Below are 22331 nucleotides of genomic sequence, written 5' to 3'. Positions count from 1 at the left end.
AAAAAGAAAATCAACCTTCTGCAGGTGGCATCTGACTCAGATGATGAAAATGAACATGCGTCAGACCACACTGTTTTGGATCGTTATCAAGCAGAACCCATCATCAGCATGGATGCATGTCCTCTGGAATGGTGGTTGAAGTATCAAGGGACATATGAATTTTTAGCGCATCTGGCATGTAAATATCGTGCGATGCTGGCTAAAACAGTGCCATGCGAATCCCTGTTCTCATTTTCAGGTGACATTGTAAACAAGAAGCGGGCAGCATTATCTCCTGCAAATGTATACAACCTTGTTTGTCTGAGCGATTGGCTGAACAAGAAGTAAGACTGAGTGGACTTGTAGGCTCCAAAGTTTATTAAAGTACAAATGATGTAGTGCCAAAGTTGAGCATTTGATGTACGAGGTAGAGGAAGTCTATGTACTGCAGATAAACAAGGTTAGGGCTAGACAGTAACTTAGACTACACATCCATGTAAGGGTATTAAGAGTAGCAATAACTTCCCTTTTCTGCTGCATGGTCTCCTCAGACCCATGTCTGCTAATTCCCCTTCCTCAGCAAGTGGTCAGGGTAAGGATAGAGCCTTGGATCTATAAACACTCCCTTGACTGTGGCCAGTGCAACTGAGCTGGAGTGATGAGTGTCATAAATTGCTGCTGGCTGATTGCAACAGCATATGATTTAGAAGGAGGCAGCAGAAGATGAATTCCCATTTTTAGAAGTCTGTTCGAGTGACAATGTCTTCTGGGTTTATTCCTCCAATAGGGAAATTAATACACCACTCCTTGTGTAGGGCTGAAGTCACATTCTAACCCTAATGTGGAATAATGGAAAGCCAAGATTCTGTGTGAGAGAACCATTTGGACAGTTGAATGAACAAAAATACCTTTGTAGCATAATCGTTAATATTAATACCACCTTTTAGAAAGAAGCTATAATAATTGTTTTGATGTATCCTATCAAAAGTGCATATATTGACTCTGAGGGAAAATTGAAGTTCTTTGGATGTATGGGTAGTGAGGACCAGACCATTATCGCAGAAAAATAGTAGAAACAAGAATGATTTGGATAGAGTCGGAGCATTGTCAGAGAAACACCTTTTGCAATTCACTACAGAAAATTCTACAGTAACAGTAATAGAGAATAGAATATGTCCTCAATTCAATAATTACATACTACAAAATACTGAACAAGAGATGGATCTAGGGATATTGGCAACTATAACTCTAAAACATTAGGCACAGCTGTTAACATTATTTAAAAATAAATTATAGGATGTATGATGTGCAATTATTTTAAAAAACTTGTTGGAGGACATTTATTCTAGCATTGTGAATAGATCTAGTAGAAGGGCTTGATTTGAAATATTGCACAAATATTGAAATATTGCCACATTATTTTAAAAAGTATCCTCACCTAAAACACTATTTGTTAATATGTGTTTGTTTTGGAATAATCTGTTTCTATTATGCACCAAATTTATCTGTTTTTTAAAAAATTAACATTATTTAAAAAAATATGTTGTAGTATGCTTTATCTTGGAAAAAAACTTTAAAAATGTCTTGGTTTAATGGCGTAGAATGTTTTTGAGTGTTGCTTTTAAGATCTGTTCTCAATATCGTAACTAAAATGGAAATAATTAAAAAAAAATTAAAATATTACTGAGTTAAATATAAAAAAGACAATTTTTATGTTTTTTTTCTGGAATTGTCTATTAATCTTCAAAATTTTGTTCCTGATATTATACATGTCACATTATATTCTTGTGTGTATTTCCATTAATTTTAATATGAGATGATGACTGCATTCCACTGTTTTGCACTTGACATAAAGAGATCAATTTTTAGCACCTGTTTTGGAAGTTATTTACCCAGCTCTCTTTATGGTAAGTGGATGTTGTGCAGGTATGCATACCATGCCGAAATTACACTTTAAATTGATCGTCTGTGGAGTCAAAAATCACTATTTTAAGAACATCCTAAGGGACTGTTGACTGTGAAAATGTTGTGGTAATTATTTTGTTTTTATTTGCAGGTTGCCTTTTCACAGCACAACACCATCATGGATCTCGTGCAGTTCTTTGTCACCTTCTTCAGGTAACTTGCTTCTTCTAATGTCTGATTGAATACATACTAATTTATGTTCCATCAAAGCATTAGATTTGCCAGTTCTTAATTCTTAAGAAATCCTTACATGGAAACCTTTAATTTGTGTGTGCCCACACTGCTTTACTACTGCTGAGGATCCTGACCTCTGTACTCTGGGAAAATAAAGTTATTAGCCAAAATATTTTTCCAACTGTATACCTTCAGTCATAGGCGCCAACTCCATGGGTGCCCCGGGGCTGGAGCACCCATGGGGAAAAATTAGTGGGTGCTCTGCACCCCCCAGCAGCCAAGCTCCCCGCCCCACCTCACCTCCTCCTCCGCCTCCTGCCCTGAGCACACCACGTCCTCGCTCCTCTACCTACCTCCCAGCGCTTGCCACCGCTAAATAGCTGTAGCAAGCTCTGGGAGGGAGGGGGGAAGAGTGGGAACATGGCGCACTCAGGGGAGGAGGTGGGGCCTTGGCGGGGATTTGGGGAAGGGGTTGGAATGGAGGTGGGAGGGGGCAGGGCAGGGGTGGAGTTGAGGCACGGCCAGGTGCAGAGGTGGGTTGAGCACCCGCCAGAGCCAGTAGAAGTCAACGCCTGTGCCTTCAGTGTTAGTATGTAATAGAAATCATAGGCCAGTTAAGCTGATTTATATAAATGCAGGTAGACCTAAATGTGATGATTTTAAAATAAGCATTTTGTATAGAATTTTTACTATAAACTCGTATTAGAAAAACTGTGGAAGAAAACTGATTTTTTTTAAACAAAATCCAGAGAGTCTTCACTTTTTCTTTCTTGAATATGTTGTTAAAAGACAAGTGTGCTGTGGCATTTGGCTGGGAAAGGAATACAGCATTGGACCCTATCTGAAAATGTAGGACTATTCTCTGAGCTAAAGGAGGATTAAATTGAAACACTTTTTTTAAAAATTCAACTGTTTTATAAGAATGTGTAACTTTTAATTTGTATGAATTATCTACAGTAATTTGAAGTATCACTGTTCAGTTATTCCTCAATAACCATTCAGTATGCAAATTTGTGTACATTGTCAGACAGCTATTATTCACCAGAGTGCAAGATTTACATAATTGCTATATGTTTATTTCCCAATAACTGTGCAATGTATATGCAAATCTCTCTAATCTGGTTAGCTACTTCAATCTAATCTGCTCTGATTGGTTCTTATACTTAAAGGGTAATATCCTCTTCTTTTGTAAATGAGTATAGCTCTGCTGATTTCAGTGATTTGGCCTAAAAATTGTTTTAATTTTTTTTTCTTTGCCAGCTCTTAAGCAGTTTGTGGACTGCTCGCCTCTGTATCCCCCCCGGTATATAACTCACCCAGAAGTGGGCAGGCCATGAGATCTCTACTCCCCAAACTAACACATGAATCTTGTACCAACCTATTGTCTGATGCAAAGGGTATCCCATCTTTCCTCCTTCACCACAAATTGGGCAATATCTAGAGAAATTGTGCCTGCCTAAAGTACAGACTCCCTAGTGATTCTCCTGTGGTAGTGAAGCTCTGCACTGACACCAGACAGAAGTGTTTCACTAATGTTAGCAATCTAGCTATAGAAATCTGAAAACATGGTAGCTTGTAGAAAGAAAACAAGAAATTCTATGTACATTTACAGTAATCCAGCTAAGAAGGCTCATATGAGTGACCTGGCATTCCCCGGACACAGTCCATCTGCAGCTGTGTTGTAATTCTTACATATGAGGTTTATAATAGTAATAGAGTGGTGATCAAAACATATTTTGGGATCAAAAACATCAGCAAATTTGTAAACCTTTTCGTAAGATTGTATGATATTCTTCTACAAGGGAATTTAAAATGTTAAAGTGTTATTTGAAAACACCTGTTTCTTCTAGAATTTAAGATTTTGAAATTTTTAGATTTCCAAGGCTGCCTATCATTTGAAAACTAATCCAACCAAAATTACTTTTGAGATTACACAAGACTGAAAATATAAATTTTGTTATATAGTATAGTGATATCTAAAATGATGTTTCTTAATGATGTCTCCTGGGTGGAAGTTAGCTTAAATGAATTTTATATTGTTGTTTTTCTTTTTTTTAAACATAGTCAGCTGTCAAACAGTGATAGAGAGGCTGTTATTTATCAACATACGTGCACAAATTACTTCGCTGCATTGAGATGAAAAGCAATATATAAATACTATAGATTCTTAGCTCAGAAATGAGTGATTGTAAGTTTTGAGAAGGCTGACATCTCCTTGACATTTTTCATAAAAGTAGCTAGTTTGGAGCTGTGATGCATGTTAGCAACTGGCCAGATTAGCAATCACAGCATCATTGGGTTAGATGGGACCACAAGGGTCATCTAGTCTACCCCCCTGCCCAGATGGAGGATTTGTTGTGTCTTAACCATCCAAAACAGATGGCTATCCAGCCTGTTTTTGAAAACCTCCTATGAAGGAGCTTTCATGATTTCCCTATGCAATTTGTTCCACTATCCTACTGTTCTTACAGTTAGGAAGTATTTCCTGAGATTTAAACTAAAACTGTAGTTTGAACCCATTGGCTCTTGTCCTGCCCTCTGTGGCAAGATACAGAAATCCAAGGAGCCTCTGTATTGACTTGGGGGGAAACCATAGTTGGCAGCATCATGATTGACTCAACTGCTTTATTCAGGGACAGTACAGCTGAGCACCAATCTGAGGAGAGGGCTAGAAAAGGTGCCCTAAAAATTGCTCATCCTGAACAGCCATGGCCAGCATACTGTAGCTGGAAGATGTCCCATCACATGGTTGAAGCTTACACAGGCCTTGAAAAATTTCATTTTGTCTCAGTGTAATAACATGGAAGGTCTGTACGCTAATGGATCGACCAGATCAAACTGACTCTCCTGCTCGGCAGATAGTTCTGATTGCTCAAGAGCTTGAAAGATATCGCATCAACATTGTGGTGCTGAGTGAGAAGTAATTTACTGAAGAGGGTCAACTGACTGAAAGAGTTCAAGGTACACATTCTTCTGGAAGGGACAGCTACAAAACAAGCCCATAACATGGGCGTTGGCTTTGCAATTAGAAAAAATCTTGTCCCTTGTTTGGGGAGCCTACCCACTGGTATAAATGACAGACTGATGAAGCTTCAGCTTCCCTGAGAGGTGGATGTTATGCTTCAGTAATCAGTGCCTACATGCAAACAGTCACTAACTCTGATGAGGGGAAGGAGCAAATTTACTCCAAACTAAATAATCTGATCTGATTGACTCCCCACTCATGTTGGTGATGATGATTCTACATGGTGCAGCATACTTGGCAAACATAGCATTGGTGACATATTGAGCAGCCATTATTTATCACAAACACTGTCTTCCACCTCCATGACAAACACAAAATAATTTGGATGCATCCTTGGTCATGTCATTGGCATCTGAGTGACTATGTCTTGGTCTGATAGCGGGACCTATGGGACGTGCATATAACCTGGGTATTACACTGAGCTGATTGCTAGACTCACCATTGTCTTGTTCAGTCAAAGTTCTCCCTTTCTATTTGGCCGAAAATGCATAAAAACCAGTCATTTAAGCATCTAAATGAAAGATCCATCAACCACCGAACAATTCTCAACACAGCTAACTACCATTTTGAAAACTCTTCCAACAATCAGTGACAATGTATCTGCTTAATGGGTGGAATCCTGTGTAATACAATCTCTAATAAAGTTGTCAATTGTGTTGGATATACAAAATGCCATCATGCAGCTTGGCTCAATGATAATGGTTCTGAAATATCAAATCATCTTCATGCCAAACAGGCAAGCTCATGATGTGCTCTTACCTGACCTGTTCTCTGAATTGAAAAAGGCTAGATATAGAATAGCTTGCAGCACACTTCAACACAGATTCTGCCAAAAGCAAAATATGTGGTTTGAACACAAAGTGGCTGAATTCCAGGTCCTTTCAGAATAACATGACCCCAAAGGCTTTTATGATATGGTCAAAGCTGTGTATGGCACTACCCAATCTGCCTTTACACCACTAACAAGTGCTAATGATTAATTTCTCATCACAGATCACACTATCATCCACCAAGGGTGGTGTGAACACTTTACTGAATTACTTAATCATCTGTCTACTGTCCCTGATGAGTCACTGGATAATGTCTGTAAACTACCTACATCTAATGCACTTGCTGATCCACCCTCATGAGCCGAGATGCTAAAGGCTATTCAAGTAATGAAAAATAACAAATATCCTGGTCCTGATGAATTCCAGCTGAAGTTGTCAAACATGGAGGAAATCCTCTCATTGACAAGCTTTTTGAATTCTTATCATGTCTGGCTTCAAGAAATCATACTGCAACATATAAAAGATGCCAACCTTGTTACTATCTGTAAGTGCAAAGGCTTAAACAGTGACTATGATATCTACTGCAGCATCTCCTCGCTCTCTGTGCCCAGTAACATTCCTGCATGGATTCTCTTGAACCAGCTCCTGGTCCAAATTGTTGACAAAGTTCGGTCTGAGTCACAGTGCGGCTTTTGCGTTCAGCGGAGTTCTGTGGCATGATTTTCATTGTTTGACAATTAAAATAAAAATGTCACGAACAACATCAACCTTTGAATATCATGTTTCTCAGTCTAAACAAAGCTTTTGACACGGTCAGCCACACGGCTGTCTGGAAATTGCTTACTAAATTTGGATGCTCAGACAAATTTATTAACATTGTTTGGCAATTCCATGAAGGCATGGATGGAAAAGTTAGTGTTGATGGTGATCTAACAGATCCATTTCCAGTCACAAATGGGGTGAAGTAAGGATGTCTTTTCTCCTAACCATTTTGTTTATATTTTGCTGCGATGCTAGAGGAAGCCCTTCATGGTGACTTTATACACTTTTGAACTGACAGGTTCTATAATCTTTCTCGTCTACTTGCAAATACCAAAGTGAGCGAAGCTTTGATCCAGGAACTGTTCTACTCCGATGATTGCACCTTGGTGGCACATTCTGAAGCAGCATTACCAGATCGTACAAACCACCTTGCTGTGGTGGCTCATAACTTTTTGTCCTTACCATCAGCCAAACAAAACCTATATCTGCCATCTCCTCAACAACTTTACCAAGAACCATCAATAATCTTGGAAGGTATCATGCTCCAAAGCATCAAACAGTTTATTTATCTCAGCAGTATGTTAAATAATGAAGTGACATTCGATCACAAATTAAGAAAGTCAGCACCACATATTGTTGCCTTTATCACTACATTTGGAAGGAACATGGAATCTATCTGTAGACACAAATTAAAGTGTATAATGCTGTTGTCCTCATGACATTTCTCAATGTATGTTTGTGACATACCAGGTACAATCCAAACTAATGAGCAGCTGGTGTCACCCCTGCTTTACAACTTTGGGTTTCTTACAATGCTTTGCTGAAGTAGCTCCCACCTGGGCCACTTGCAAAGAACCTTCAAACATGCAAACCACATCCTGAGTGTCTGTGTGCAGCTGCAACCTGCCAGCCACACATGGGTTACACTCTGGCTCTCATCAGCCTTGGTTATATTACAAGGTGACCCCAACACAACCCCTTCTTAGATACTCCCCCAAAAACATATGTTCTGTATTGCCCAGCTCTCTCCTAGACAATACAAGCTAAATTATGTCCATTATTTCTTTAAAAGAAATATGTATACAACTTGTCACCCCAAATGGAGTTTCCCAGATGCTTCAATTTAAACACACTGGATTAGATAAAACAAGTTTATTAACTACAGTGAGATTTTCAGTGAGTATAAGTAGTGAGTATAAGTAGTGAGACACAAAAGTCAGAAATGGTTACAACGTAAATAAAGATAAAATGCTGCTGGTGCCTAACTTCACAAACTATGTGAAATTCAAAGGAAAGTTTTCTCACCACATGCTTTCAGTAGTCTTACTAACCAAACTTCACAGGTCAGGATATCTCCCCCAGTCTAACGGCTGCTTCCTGTGTCTTTCAGGTGCAGTGAATAGATGTGCAGAGAAAGGGGGGTGGACCCTTGGGTGTTTGTCCCTCCTTTTTATAGTTTCAGTCCCCCTCTTGAAAAACATTTCCAGCTGGAAGCAAGGCACCAGTCAGTCTGTGTGGCAGGGAACTCCATGCTGTTTCTTTGCTAAGATGTAGATTTTTTTTCATCTGCCCCCTTGTAGCCAGACAGCCAGCCCCCCCCCCCCCCCTCAGATCAGCATTGCTGGAAACACAGGAGGAAGCCGGAACAGGGCACTTAACATATATTCCAGCACAGCCTTTGAAGCTGTGAAAAGCACAGGTGTGCTGCTACAATGTGCCTCTGGGAACAGATACGACGATTAAGCTCACAGCAGGCAGAGGCCCTGTGACAGACATGGCTCTTAGCCCCTACTAAATAGCGTGATGCACACACACCAACATCCTAGGTGGGAAAATATTTACCCTGATAAAAGAAATGTCCAGTAGTCGACACCTATTGTTTCTCTCCCTTGCAAGTGTAAACTACTCTTGCGAAAGCTGGCGTCACCCAGACAGACCAGCCTCAATTTGGCATAAGAAAGGAGCAAGAGAATAAAGGAGTACAGAGGTATAAGTAGGGGACCTACAGCACCATGATTTTTGAGTGCTTTTCACTATCTATCTGCTGGTCAGATAAATGACAGCCTCCCAAGGCTTCTGCAGCTAAGAGGGTCCATAAGCCTTGTCCCTTATTCGTCTTTCCGCGGAATTGAGTGACCGATCCTGGCTTGGCACCGCTGGGATCGAGAGATGCAAGGAGGGTAAGAAGCACCCACACCTGATCTCCTATCTTTAGTGTACACATATTTTGAAACAGAGCTCTATGCTTTGTTTTCTTTCTTTGGGATTGAGGCTTCAGTTTTGTAACTCGTTTGTGTGTGTAACATCTCTACATTTAAATAAGTAGGCACTAGCAATTTTGTAACCACATGATTAGAATCTAGCTTAATAAATTTTGGTAACCATTTGTGCATAAGCCTGACTTGTTTTCTCTGGTTTACTGTAAAGCAGCCAACACAATTAAAGAACCTCAGCTGTTTTGGCTCTAAAGCCTGGCCATTAGGTGAGAGTACTAAGAGCCTAGCGTTGAGTTGTGCCGCCTCCACGGGGCAAACTCTTGGGGCACCTGTCAGTCAATCCTGGCTGCCCGCTGCGAAGGAGCTCTGAGCTCTAGCAGTTAAAGTCACGGGTGTGGAGAGGCTCTTAGTGCTGCCATTGGGGCACCTGTCAGTCAGTATTGACTACCCGCTGCGAAGGAGCTCTGAGCTCTAGCAGTTAAAGTCACGGGTGGTTAGGACCTTGGGGCATCCGTCAGCCTAGCCCGGGCTGCCCGCCGCGAAGGGACAGTGCGTCCTAGCGGTTAAAGTCACGGATGGTATAAACGGGCATAGCTGGCACCTCACCAAACATCCTTGGCCGTCAGCTAACACCCCTTTCCTACCTAAGAATGGCCACTTATCAGGTGATGGTCCATCAGCCTATTTACACCTGTCTGAGGCATTAGCTTACCCTTTGTCTCTGAGGGATTGATTTGGGCATTCCTCACACTTCTCTGGAAAACATACTTTTAGTCATGACCTTAGCTTATGTTTATAACTTCACATATAATGCAGCTATGTGCATTTTGCCATGATATTACTGATAAGCAAATTATGAGTTTTTAAATTATACTTCACAAGGCATAACTTGTAAAACAATTATTACAATTGTGTGTAGGGTGTGAACATGGGTATATTCTGTCAGTCTGAAACATTATCAAGTCACATTAAAAAGCTTGACAATTTCCATTTGTGACACCTACAGTGACTGCTGGGCATCAAATGTCAGGACCAAGTGTCCAACATGGATGTTTTGGCAAAAGCTGGTTTGGTTGGTAAAAGACTCATTCGATTTGCACTCAACTGAGATGGACTGGTCATGTAATTCGTATGCCTGAGACTCATCAAGTAAAACAAATTCTGTATTTTGAATGAAGCTCTGGCAACTGTAAGCAAGGAGGGCCAATTAAATGCTTCAAAGACACTCTGAAACAAAATATTCACAAGACGAGTATTTCTGATTCAACTTTTGAGCAACTGATGACTGATCGCATTGCATGGTGCAACGCTGTAAGAGTGGGTGTTAATGACTTCAAGAAGAACTGCGCTACGCAGCTGAAAGAACTGCCTCAGGCGCAGAAACTATGTTCAGCTCAACTAACACAACAAGGCAAATGGCTCTGTGGCCAGTGAGGTAAATGTTGTTCTTCCTGAATTGGTCTATAGAGTCAAGCAAAGACTCTAGTACTAACTGTGTTTGTCTACATCCTCCTCGAAATCAGGGAGACTAGTATTATAATTATAAGTCCCAAATGAAATCTTCATGGTGTTGGTGATAACTAAGGTTAAGATTTTGTCACAGGTATTTTTAATAAAAATGTTGTGGGCAAGAAACAAAAATTCTCAGAACCCTGTGACCTGTCCCTGACTTTTATGAAAAATATCCTGCAGGGGATAAATAGGGCACTGCCAGAGGCTTGCAGCTGCTCTAGCCCCACTGCTGCTACTGTGGCAGGGGCTGACCACTGCTGCTCCAGCTTCAGAGGGGACTGACCCAGTCCTGGCCGCTGCTTCTGCCCTGTGACCGTTGCTCCAGTGGCTCGGGGCTGAGAGCTGCTCCAGCCCTGCCCCAAAAGAAGTCATGGAAATTCCGGAAAGTCACAGAATCCGTGACCTCCATGACAGAATCGTATCCTCAGTCATAATTGAACCCTAGTACTTTCAGAAACATTTCCACATTGAGTAATTAGTAAATCAATACTAAAACACTTCAATTGCAGTCTAAAGTTACACAAATCCTACTAGGTTGGTAGGAAAGTTTCTTAGCACTTCAGGTACCTTTATGTGTTATAATCAAAAAGTTTACATCCTTAGATCAGCCATGTAGCTGTTTCACCTTCTGTACTCTAACAACTTGTTCTCTTACTTGAGCCCTAGTTCACATTTTTTTCTTCCTTCACACTCTGTGAATCCCCTTCTCTGTCAGCCTGTCTCATCTGGTGGTGTACATTGTAATGCCCCCCCTGCACCTTGGTCTCTGAATTGTTTACCTTATGTAACTAGTTTGGGATTGATGTAGTGTTCTTCCTACCTCCTTCCAGGGTTGTTGAACTCCTTTGTCAAATTTTGTCATCCCTTGTTGAAACACAGTGTCTTTAGCCATCAGTTTAAAGACAATTTGGGGCTATTATGTTATTCTCTTGGAGTACCCCAGTACACAATGTTAATCATTTGTTGTCAGTGAAGGTTAGCGTTTTGGCACTGGGTTGTTTTTACAAAATAAAGAAGTATCAGACCTGACAGCATTGCTTATCATAATGACAGGTTTCAGAGTAGCAGCCGTGTTAGTCTGTATTCGAAAAAAGAAAAGGAGTACTTGTGGCACCTTAGAGACTAACCAATTTATTTGAGCATAAGCTTTCGTGAGCTACAGCTCACTTCATCGGATGCATACTGTGGAAACTGCAGAAGACAATATATACACAGAGACCATGAAACAATACCTCCTCCCACCCCACTCTCCTGCTGGTAATAGCTTATCTAAAGTGATCACTCTCCTTACAATGTGTATGATAATCAAGTTGGGCCATTTCCAGCACAAATCCAGGTTTTCTCACCCTCCCCCCCCCCCAACCTCACTCTCCTGCTGGTAATAGCCCATCCAAAGTGACCACTCTCTTTACAATGTGTATGATAATCAAGGTGGGCCATTTCCAGCACAAATCCAGGTTTTCTCACCCTCTCCCTCCCCCCCCCCCCCCACACAAACTCACTCTCCTGCTGGTAATAGCTTATCCAAAGTGACCACTCTCCCTACAATGTGCATGATAATCGAGGTGGGCCATTTCCAATACAAATCCAGGTTTTCTCACCTCCCCCACCACCCCCCACACACAGACTCACTCTCCTGCTGGTAATAATCAATTACACTTAATAAATAATATATTAGAAAAATGTGCTTTTCCTTTATCTGTTAATGACCTTCAGTATTAGACCTCATCTTGTTTTCATATGGCAGAGAAGCCAAGGCAGTCATGCTTCTTTGCATAGGGTCAACTCCTGTCAATAATGACTGTAAGTCTAGCTCAGTGACAACATAGCTAGAAAATGATCAATCAGAATGGATGAGCTAAAGGAAAAATCATCACGTTGCTTCACAGTGGTATAGTAGTAGCAAAGAGGATGAAGCAACTACATATGCGATGAATAGTAAATGTATATATGTATCAAGAATTCTTGCTGGATTTTTCCTCTAACTACACATAGGAAAATTATAATCTCTAATGTATGTTCTCTGTTGCAAATAAGGCACTCGTAGCCTCTGTGACACTTTCTTGGGGCACCCAGAACTATGAGTTACCTCGTTACCCCTTTGCGTTGGCAAAGAGACTTGCTGGAGCTAAACTAGGTGACAGCTTCCTGTCACCTGAGTGTGTTAACCACACCAGACAAATCTCTCAGAACTCTGCCAGCGTTTACTTTGCCTTGCAGGTAACACTTGGTGCACCCAGTCCCCAATCCCTCTTGAAGAGTATTTCCCTATGGGATCCAGTCTCCCTCACTGGACACTCACTGTTTATGAAATCTGCTGCCTCCAAAAAGACAATGTGCACACGAGCTTACTTGAGTCAACTAAGAATTCACATTTTTGATAAAACAAAGAGAATTTTATTAACAAAGATAGAAATTCACGTGATACTCAGTAGGCACAGGAGAAACAGATATGGTTACATATAAAACAAAAGTATAACATGCTTCTAGGAGACTAAATATAACTTTAGCAAACTAAACTCTTTGTCTAAGTTAAGTTGCTCACCTAAAACAAATCTCTGTGTCACCAGACCCTTGGGCCAGGATCCAGCTTACATGGATAAAAACAAAGTGCTGTTCTTTTTGCTCCCTTAGTAATGGACCTCCCCAAAGGGTTCTCATTCCTCCTTACAGTCCAGAGAACCTCTGAAGTGTAAAGTTCTTCTCTTCTGCTATTGGTTCTTCAGTGTGCTGACACTATTATTGTCTTTCTCATTCTCCCGTTGCCTTGCTTTTCCTATTGACTTAATATGCAAATGAAGCTTGTGTTGTGTTGACTTACACAGTACTTGATTTACATCAGAGACCTAGGAACACAGATAAATCAACATTCCTTTGTCTGGGAAAAAGTTGTTTATCTACCCGGTCTGTTTACATAATTTAAACATATTTTTAGTATATACATACAGCTTCTTGAACAACGTCCGTGCATACATCTCGCAATGCTTATGGTGGCCATTACGTTATAAGCTTTCATTTGACACCCTACACAACATTCTTTATAGATAAGTACTATGACAGCAATATGCTAGGTGTTGTAAGTTTGGCAGGCCTGATAGGAGTTGCTGTTACATGACAGTGAACCCTTTGCCAGTGAGCAGTGAGGGACTCTTAGGGCACAGCCTGCTACTAGAACTGCTGTTCGGGTAATCCAAGCCTCTGTGCTCTGGATCCCCAGGATGTTTCAAGATCCTGGAATCTGAATAGAATCCAGCCACTATCCTAATCTCAGGGTCACTAAGCACACTCTCAGGGGACAGACCTTCTATTTGGCATCCTCTTCCAGATGTTGGAATGTGCTGTCCATCCACGTAGACCCCTCTGGGCACAGCACTGACCCTTCAGACTCCCCAGTACTTAAAACTCCCCTCCCAGAACTCCACCCGAAAGGTGTGAAGCTTTGGCTTACAGTTCAACACTCCAAGGGGCACGCAGTAGTTGTGAAGGCTGCTACACTTTGTACAGTCTAACATCTGTATGAGCTTTTATCCTTAATCATATAAAGTACAGGAGAGTACAGATCATACAAACTAATTAAACATCCTGAACTGAATGTCCCTCACTAGCTTATCTTTCCCTTGGGAGTCCTTGGGGGATCATGTTTGTTCTGTCAGGCAAAGCGAGTGAGGTAATATCTTTTATTGGACCAAGTTCTGTTTGTGAGAGAGACAAATTGGCAGGCAGACAGTCAAGGTCATCTGCCTCCTTGCCCTTCATCAGCCTCTCTCATCTTAATCTGGTACCAAATGGCTCTTCCCTCAGATCCCCCTTGTGAGTTCTTTTATAGCAGGGATCATATGCTTCTTTTGCTCTAGTCCTGGTAATTTTCCATTACATTCCACACCTCTCCCCCTTCAGATAAGAGGAGGAAGGGTCTTCTCTCAGTTTGAACAAATCCATTGTCCCAAAGCGTTTTACTTTGAATAGACGATCATTGAGTGCACTCGCCATTGTCTCTGGCATGACAGAGACATGACACAACCCTGCCTTCCATGACGCAATAATTTCATGATACTGTCTCATAAAATCATCCTCAATTCAGAAGTGGTATGGACAGAACTCCCAAATCATTGCATTCCCACATAGACAAAATTGTAAACGTCAGGAGGTATTAAAGTGAGTGTTATTTCCTTAGGATTGCTAGTGTTGAAGATCTAGAAAATAATTATGACATGAACATATGGAAACCTGTGTCACTAAAATTGATGTACCAGAGTTAATGGCAACAATGGCCAATTGACCTTAAGATGGTGTACAATAGTCATTTCTTACTGAACAAATGTTCCAAAATGTGAAGCCTAACACAAGGTGTCTCAGTATCTGCAAGTAACTTTTTAATAACTGGATGGTTCTGTAGTGTGTAACAACAATGGTGAATAATGCTCATAGCAGTAATAGGCAAGTCATGTTTTCAAGGTTCATCTTCAGAATACAGGAGAAGCTCTGGCCCCGCCTCTTCCCTTCCAGTTCTGGTCCCGTCCCTTCCTCTCCTCAGCCGGGGCTGGATGCTGGGTCGAGTGCCCCGAGCAGGCGTCTGGGGAGAGCGAGTGGCCAACCCTCCCCCCCCGCCCGCGTCACCTCTAAGCCCTGCAGCCCACCCGGGCAGTTTAACAGGGCCCAGGGCTCCCGGCTGCCACAAGAGCAGCAGCCTGGGCCCTGGGCAATTGCCCCTTCTCCCCTCCATTGGCAGGCCTGAGAATAAATAACTGGGATTAAGCACAATTTAAACATTTGCTGAAGCCGGAACATGTTCTAACCTGATTTAGAAAATATGTACTACTCAGGGTCTTTTTCTTGTCTAGCCTACTCTTTTTTTAACCTGGTGAGCATATTGTATGACCCCATTCCTACTGACCAGGCTAAAAGAGGAAATAATCTGGTTTAACAATACCAGTTGTTTTTAAACTATGCTTTGGAATAGTAGTTTAACACGATTGTTTGCCCTGTGAAGGTTGGGTGGTAAGAGCTAGAAGCATGTGAAATGCACATTCAAGTACTTTGATAAGAAACACACCAAAATAGAATACATTTTCATAGGGGTTTCTGATGTATTAAAGATCAAAATTATAAAAAGGAACATTTTGTAAGCAAGTTATTTAAAATTTTATGCATGAAAACGTAGATGTTATGGCCAGATCCAGAAGACCATACTTAATCTACAAGCATCTTATTCAGTATATGCACTGTACCAAAACCTGGTTGAAATACTAATTTTTTTGAAGAAATAAGCAGGATATTACAGAAGCTGCTGCGCTCTAGGCTGTGATATTCATACTACAGACAAAACCATTTACTTACATCCTTTTATATCAGGATGCTTCATTGTGTCTACTGGTTCACTGACCTTTTGTGTAAAAGAGAGCAGAAAAGCAATCAGATATGTAAGGCTAATAATATATCAGGGTAACAGACTCCTTTTTTTACAGAAACTGTGGCATCTACATTGGGATGATTCACTGTTTTTTAGCTGAAGCCTTGACGACTTTTTAACCCTCACCCTAACTTGGCAAGAGTGTGACTTTTTTACCCTCTTAGAAACAGTCTCATTAGAAAATTTCCTAAATTGTAAATACGAATTCTCTCTCTCTCTCTCTCTAATTTTTATGCTGAAGAAATTATGTCCCCAGAATAACATGAAACCTGTATCTATGGGCCCTGGCAAATACAAACAGTTAATGAGTTTAAGACTTAAGTTTCTACTCTGTAAATTATGAGGTGGATTTCAATGGTTGCAAGTTTTATGTGAAATTTTAATTGTAATGGCATAGATACAGCTGGGATTTTAAAAACAGGGAATTACATAATGATTTATTCAGCATGTTGGGCTAGAAAAAGGAACCTAATTTTTCTATACTACATTCTTTATTATATATAAAAAAAAAATTGTCCATGTTCAGTTTTCCTGGTTTTTCCTTGCTTATGGTCTAGTGAAGTAAGCACAGAACTTGTGAGTTCTAATCTAGTTTCTGGTGCTGGGAGGCAAATCTTTCAATCTCTCTAGGACTAATCTTTCATTCCTCTCACACCCAAAACTCTATCTGTGCAAATTTGGGGTTTGAAAGAAATTAAGTTATGGATTCTATTCCATAGTTCTTCTTTGAGTGATTGTTCATGTCAATTCCAATTAGGTGTGTGCGTGTATGGCAGCCAGAAGGCTTTTCCCCTAATAGTACCTGTCGGGTTGGTCCAGGCACCCCCTGGAGTCGCGCCTCCCTGGCACTGAATATAGAGCCTTGCTGACCTGCCACCACTTCAGTTCCTTCTTACCATCTGTGACGGGTAGCCGGAATGATCGTTATCACTTGCATTGCAAGCATAATTTCTCTAGCAATTTGAACTTTTTTCCTGTAAATAGTTAGGTTATTGCAGCAGTATAGTATAGTTTAGCTAGGTTTCACTTGGGAGTACCCTCCTGCTTTTCTCCCCAGTATTGTAAACCCCACGCAGCATGTGACAAGTCTGTGCCAAGAAGTGACCCCCAAACTTACTGCCTGAAGTGTTTGGGGGAAAGTCACCAGAAAGAATGCCGCAGTATCTTCAGGGGATTTCGTCCGAGGACTCAGAAGAAGAGGGATCAGCACCTCAGGATCTTTCTGATGGAGGCCGCTCTCCCTCCTCACTTGGATTCCAGTTCAGTGGAACCAATGCCGAGCCCCTCAACATCGGTGCACCGGCACCAACAAGACATGAGTCGGCACCAAGGAAGGACTCTGCCAGAGACTCTCAGAACTGTCAAAGTTCCCCACATAGGAGCTCCACACATGGCAGTGGGTGGCATCGTTTGCAATCCCTGGTGCCCCACAAGAAGAGAAGAGTCGAAAGGGATCGCTCCCCCACACCCAGACTGAAACAGAAGGAGCCTGCCACCGAGAGACCCACATCGGGCCACGGGAGTTCGGCTCCATCGGCTAGGGTCATGGCGACTCCTGCTCCTGCACGGGATCAGTCAAGTCCGAGCCCCCAGCACTTCACTATCTGGGAGGGCAGTGAAGCTGCCTTCCATGCTGGAAGTGTTCGAAGTTGCCAAGACCTCATTGCCTTCATGGCGCCACCTTCCTCTCCCAGGTGAGACAGGACACAGAGCTCAGTCTCAGCGACACCCATGAGACCCAAGGTGCCGTGCAGAAGCAAGCTGGCAATGGTACCTCGCTGGTCACCATTTCCTCAGCACCGGTCGCTGATACCATCCACCAGTGGGCTGATAGGGAGTTGCATCTGTCCCTGAGTTCCAGTCCTCTTACAGAGAGTCCTTGGAGTTGGCAGCAGAGTCCTATAGGTCCAGGAGAAGCAGGCGATCCAGGACCAAAAGACGTGGACTGCAGCAGCTTCTTCTGGGGTCCTGGCCTGGTCAATGACAGGCTCCCACCCAGTGACTGTCCTGGACCCCCTGGGTGTTTCACCAGGGTCAGGGCCAGAGCCAGAGGTCCTACTCTAGGTCAGCATTGGTGTCCTCAGTGTCGTATTTGCCTCTGGCACCTCATCCGGAACAGCACCAACCATTCGGCACGCCGGCATTGACCGCACCGGAAGACAGGGCACCACGAGATCCTCGCTCCCAACTAGGGCTTTGTTCTTATCCTCGCCTGCTGAGGCGGTGGCAGGAATGTCGACGGCCCCTGCGCTGGAGGACAGTAGAGTTCTCCAGCAGCTGAGGAGGAAGGTGGCACAGAACCTGGAGATCCAGGCCAAGGAGGTTGTCGAAACATCAGACCCCATGGTCGACATTTTTGCCCCCTTTGGTCCTTCCCGTATTGCCTTGCCATTCATTAAAACAATACAGGATACCACCAAGACCGTGTGGCAGACCCCCGCCTCCTTACCACCAACGGCAAAGAGGAATGAGTGAAAATACTTTGTTCCCTCTAAGGGGTTCAAGCACCTATACACTCATCCTGCGTCAGACCTCCCTGGTGGTGGTGGTGGCTAACGAGCGGGAGAGGCAAGGTTACCAGGGACCCTTCCCGAAAAACTGGGAGGCTAAAAAGCTGGACCTCTTTGGGAGGAAAATTTATTCCACTTGGGGGCTCCAGCTCCAAATTTCTAATCACCAGGCTGTCCTCAGGAGGTACAGTTACAATTCCTGTGGAGCGACTGAAAAATTTATGGAACTGTTGCCCCAGGACTACAAGGAGAGTTCTCCTCCTTGGTAGAGAAGGGTAAGCTCATTGTCTGAGCTTTGCTGCAGGCAGCCCTTGAAGTGGCTGATTCGGCCACCCGCACCATGGCCTCCAGAGCTCCTGGCTCCAAGTCTCAGGGCTTCCATATGAGGTCCAACAAACTATCCAAGACCTCCCCTTTGAGGGCCTGACCCTTTTTTCAGAAAAGATGAACTCACGGCTTCATAGCCTCTGGGACTCGAGGGCCACCCTCAAGTCCCTTGACTTGCACGCTCCGGCCATGCAACTGAGACGTTTTAAGCCGTAACCTCCGCTTCATTTTTACCACCCTCAAAACAGGCAGACTTTTCTCAGAGGCAGAATAGGAATAAAAGAAAGAGGATTTACCTGTCATCAGCACAGGGCTCTGGGCAGGTGCAACAGTCTGCAGGCCAAAAGCACAACTTTTGAAGGTGCGCCCTGTGAGCGACGCACCAGTTCACTGGGTACTTCATACGGTAGAAAGGGGATACTCCCTCTAGTTCTGCTCCCTCCCTTCCCTGTCCCTCTTCAGGGACTCTTCTCATGAGCAACTCCTCACGCAGGAGGTGCACTTGCTCCTATCTCTGGTGACAGTGGAAGAAGTTCCTCAGGAGCTGAATGGCAAGGAGTTCTACTCCCAATATTTCCTAATACTGAAAGCCAAAGGGGACCTCAGGCCTATCCTAGACCTGCGAGACCTCAACAAGTTCATGAAGAAATTGAAGTTCTGCATAGTCTCTTTGGTCTCCATTATCCTTTCCTTGGATCCGTCAGCGTTGGATTGGGGTGCACAACTGGGAGACCTCAGGAATCAGGGCCTCTGATCCCAGGCAGAACTCTTGCTTCACATCAATGTCAGAGAGCTGAGAGTGGTCTGTATGGCATGCCAGACATTCCAAGTTGCGTTGGAAGGGAAATGTGTATTGGTCATGATGGACAATACTACAGCGATGTTTTTTATAAACAGACCGGGGGGTGCACCCTCCTCTCCCCAGTGCCTAGAAGCCCTCAAACTGTGGGACTTTTGCATAAAGCAGTCAATACACCTGGAAACTTTGTACCTGCCCATAGTCTAGAACGAGTTGGCAGACTATCTCAGCAGGTCCTTTTACAGCCATGAATGGTCCCTACGCCTGGATGTCACGAATACCATCTTCCAGCAGTGGGGTTTTCCCCAGATAGACTTATTTGCCACACGGCACAACAGGAAGTGCCTGAAATTCTGCTCCTTCTGAATCACAGCCTGGGCTCCATGACGGACAGATTCCTCCTTCTCTGGAAGGGACACCTTCTTTACATGTTTCCACCCATACCACTCTTTCAGATGGTGCTAGTCCAAGTTCAGAGGGACAAAACCTCTGGGTCTGGTACATGTCTCTCCTGCAAACAGCCATGGAAAACCCCATCACCTTACCCTTGCACCCGGACCTAATAACACAGGACCACAGCTGCCTCCAACACCTGAAACTCGAATTGCTCCACCTCATGGCGTGGAAGCTCCATGGCTAAACCCCTTGGAGCTGGCTTGTTTGGGTCCAGTCAGGGAAGTCCTCCTTGGTAGTACTAAAGCCTCCTCTAGGGCTACCTACCTGGCCAAATGGAAAAGATTCACAATTTGATCTTCATAATATTACCTGTCTCCAACTCTGTCATCAATACCCATGATATTGGACTACCTCCTCCATCTTAAACAGCAAGGGCTTTCCATGTTGTCAGTAAAGGTCCACTTGGCTGCCATTTCTGCCTTCCATCCATGCGTGGGGGGCTGGCTGGTCTTTGCCAACCCGATGTTGAGTCGTTTCCTAAAAGGTCTCTACAAACTATACCCTCACGTACAACAGCCAGTCCCGGCCTGGGACCTTAACCTTATCCTTTCCAGACTAATGGGGCCACCCTTTGAACCGCTTGTGACGTTCTCTTCTATACCTCTCATATAAGGTGGCATTCCTGGTAATTATAACATCGGCCAGGAGGGTGTCTGAGCTCAGGGCTCTAACATCTGAGCCCCCTTACACTGTGTTCTATAAGGACAAGGTTCAGCTTAGATCGCATCTGGCCTTCCTTCCTAAAGTTGTCTCCCAATTTCATAGTAACCAGGATATCTTTTTCCCCGTTTTCTACCCTAAGCCACACGCAAGCAGCAGACAGCAAAAACTTCACTAGTTCGATGTTTGCCGAGCATTAGCCTTTTATGTGGAATGGACAAAACCGTTTTGGAAGTCCATTCAACTGTTTATCGCAGTATTCAACAGAATGAAGGGGTTTCCAGTCTCCTCCCAAAGAATTTCATCATGGATCACATCCTGTGTCTGGGCATGCTATTACCTGGCAACAATACCTCCCCCTGCCCCTTTCCCAATTACAGCGCATTCCAGAGCAATCTGCAGAGCTGCGACATGATCCTCAGTCCTCACTTTTACCTCACATTATGCCATTACCCAGCAGGCTAGAGATGATGCAGCCTTTGGCAGAGCAGTGCTACAGTCAGCAAATCTTTGAGCTCTGACCCCACCTCCAAAACTTAGGCTTGGGAATCACCTAATTGCAATTGACATGAGCAATCACTTGAAGAAAAATCGGTTACCTATGTTTCATAACTGTTGTTCTTCGAGATGCGTTGCTCATGTCCATTCCAATACCCACCTGCCTACCACTCTGTTGGAGCAAACCAGCAAGAAGGAACTTAAGTGATGATGGGTCAGCAGGGCCCTATATTCAGCTCCATGGAGCTGCAACTCCAGGGAGCACCTGGACCTACCCGACGGGTACTACTAGGGGAAAAATCATCCGGCTGCACACACCTAATAGGAATGGTCATGAGCAACACATCTCGAAGAACAACAGTTACGAAAGGTAAGTAACTGTTCCCCTCCCTCCCCTCCCCCCGGTAAAACAGTGATAATACGTACCATACAGGATAGTATGAAGAGCAGTATTTTTGCAGTGCTTAGGACAAAAAATGCATTATATACATTAAATGCTACATGTTGTACTTATTCTTTTATCTGTGATTTTAAAGCTGTTCTTTTTAAGTTGATGTGCTAATTGTGCTTTTAGCTGATTTTTGCTCATATACTGTGCAATATAGCAGTTCAAAATGTTTGTCCACAACTGTTAGGAATAAATATTTCTAGCATGAATTCCGTTTGATTGTCCTTTGCAAATTGAGGCTAATTGTTCATAAACTTATAAGTAGGAACTTATAATAGTTCTCAAGAATTACTTCGAAACTTTTTTTAGTGTAACAAGGGTCTGACACAGGAATGCTTACCCAAATAGAAACTTTAATTCCTACTCTTATCACTTGGGTCACAGTTACAAAGGTTAATACTCCTATCCACAGGACATACAAGTATCTGGTTACTACTGTCACATCTTTCCTGTAAAAAACAAAAACAAACAAAAACAAAAAAAACCGTTCAAAATAAAACATAATACAAACCACCAGCTAATCAATCAATGGCTGTGAGCACACAGGCTTTACCTGTTCTCAAAACAGATCCCTCTGATGTCACTGATTCAGCTGCTGTGGTGAATCCATCACGTAGAGTCCTATCTTTGATGGCAGTATTCATGCCTGGCTAGAATAGGACATCTTGGGCTCTTGTTTTACATGACTCGTTATCCTTATGGATTATAGGAGTTCCATCCTCTTACTGAGTAGTCGCAAAAAGAAAAGGAGTCCTTGTGGCACCTTAGAGACTAACAAATTTATTTGAGCATAAGCTTTCGTGAGCTACAGCTCACTTCA

General features: G+C 42.9%; 1 protein-coding gene across 6 annotated transcripts in view; it reads left to right on the top strand.

Moving 5' to 3' along the window:
- ATRNL1 (attractin like 1) overlaps positions 1 to 22331 on the top strand; it is a 1081427-nt gene that overhangs the window by 630941 nt on the left and 428155 nt on the right. For all 6 annotated transcript variants that reach the window (XM_073354269.1, XM_073354267.1, XM_073354264.1 and 3 more), the window contains one exon: positions 2036 to 2097. In XM_073354269.1, the coding sequence (XP_073210370.1) occupies positions 2036 to 2097 (62 nt within the window). The remainder of the gene's footprint in view (positions 1 to 2035; positions 2098 to 22331) is intronic.

Source organism: Lepidochelys kempii, chromosome 7 (assembly GCF_965140265.1).
Source record: "Lepidochelys kempii isolate rLepKem1 chromosome 7, rLepKem1.hap2, whole genome shotgun sequence".
Lineage (NCBI taxonomy): Eukaryota > Metazoa > Chordata > Testudines > Cheloniidae > Lepidochelys > Lepidochelys kempii.
The sequence above is the reverse complement of the archived record's forward strand: the minus strand, read 5'-3'. Positions and strand labels throughout refer to the sequence as shown.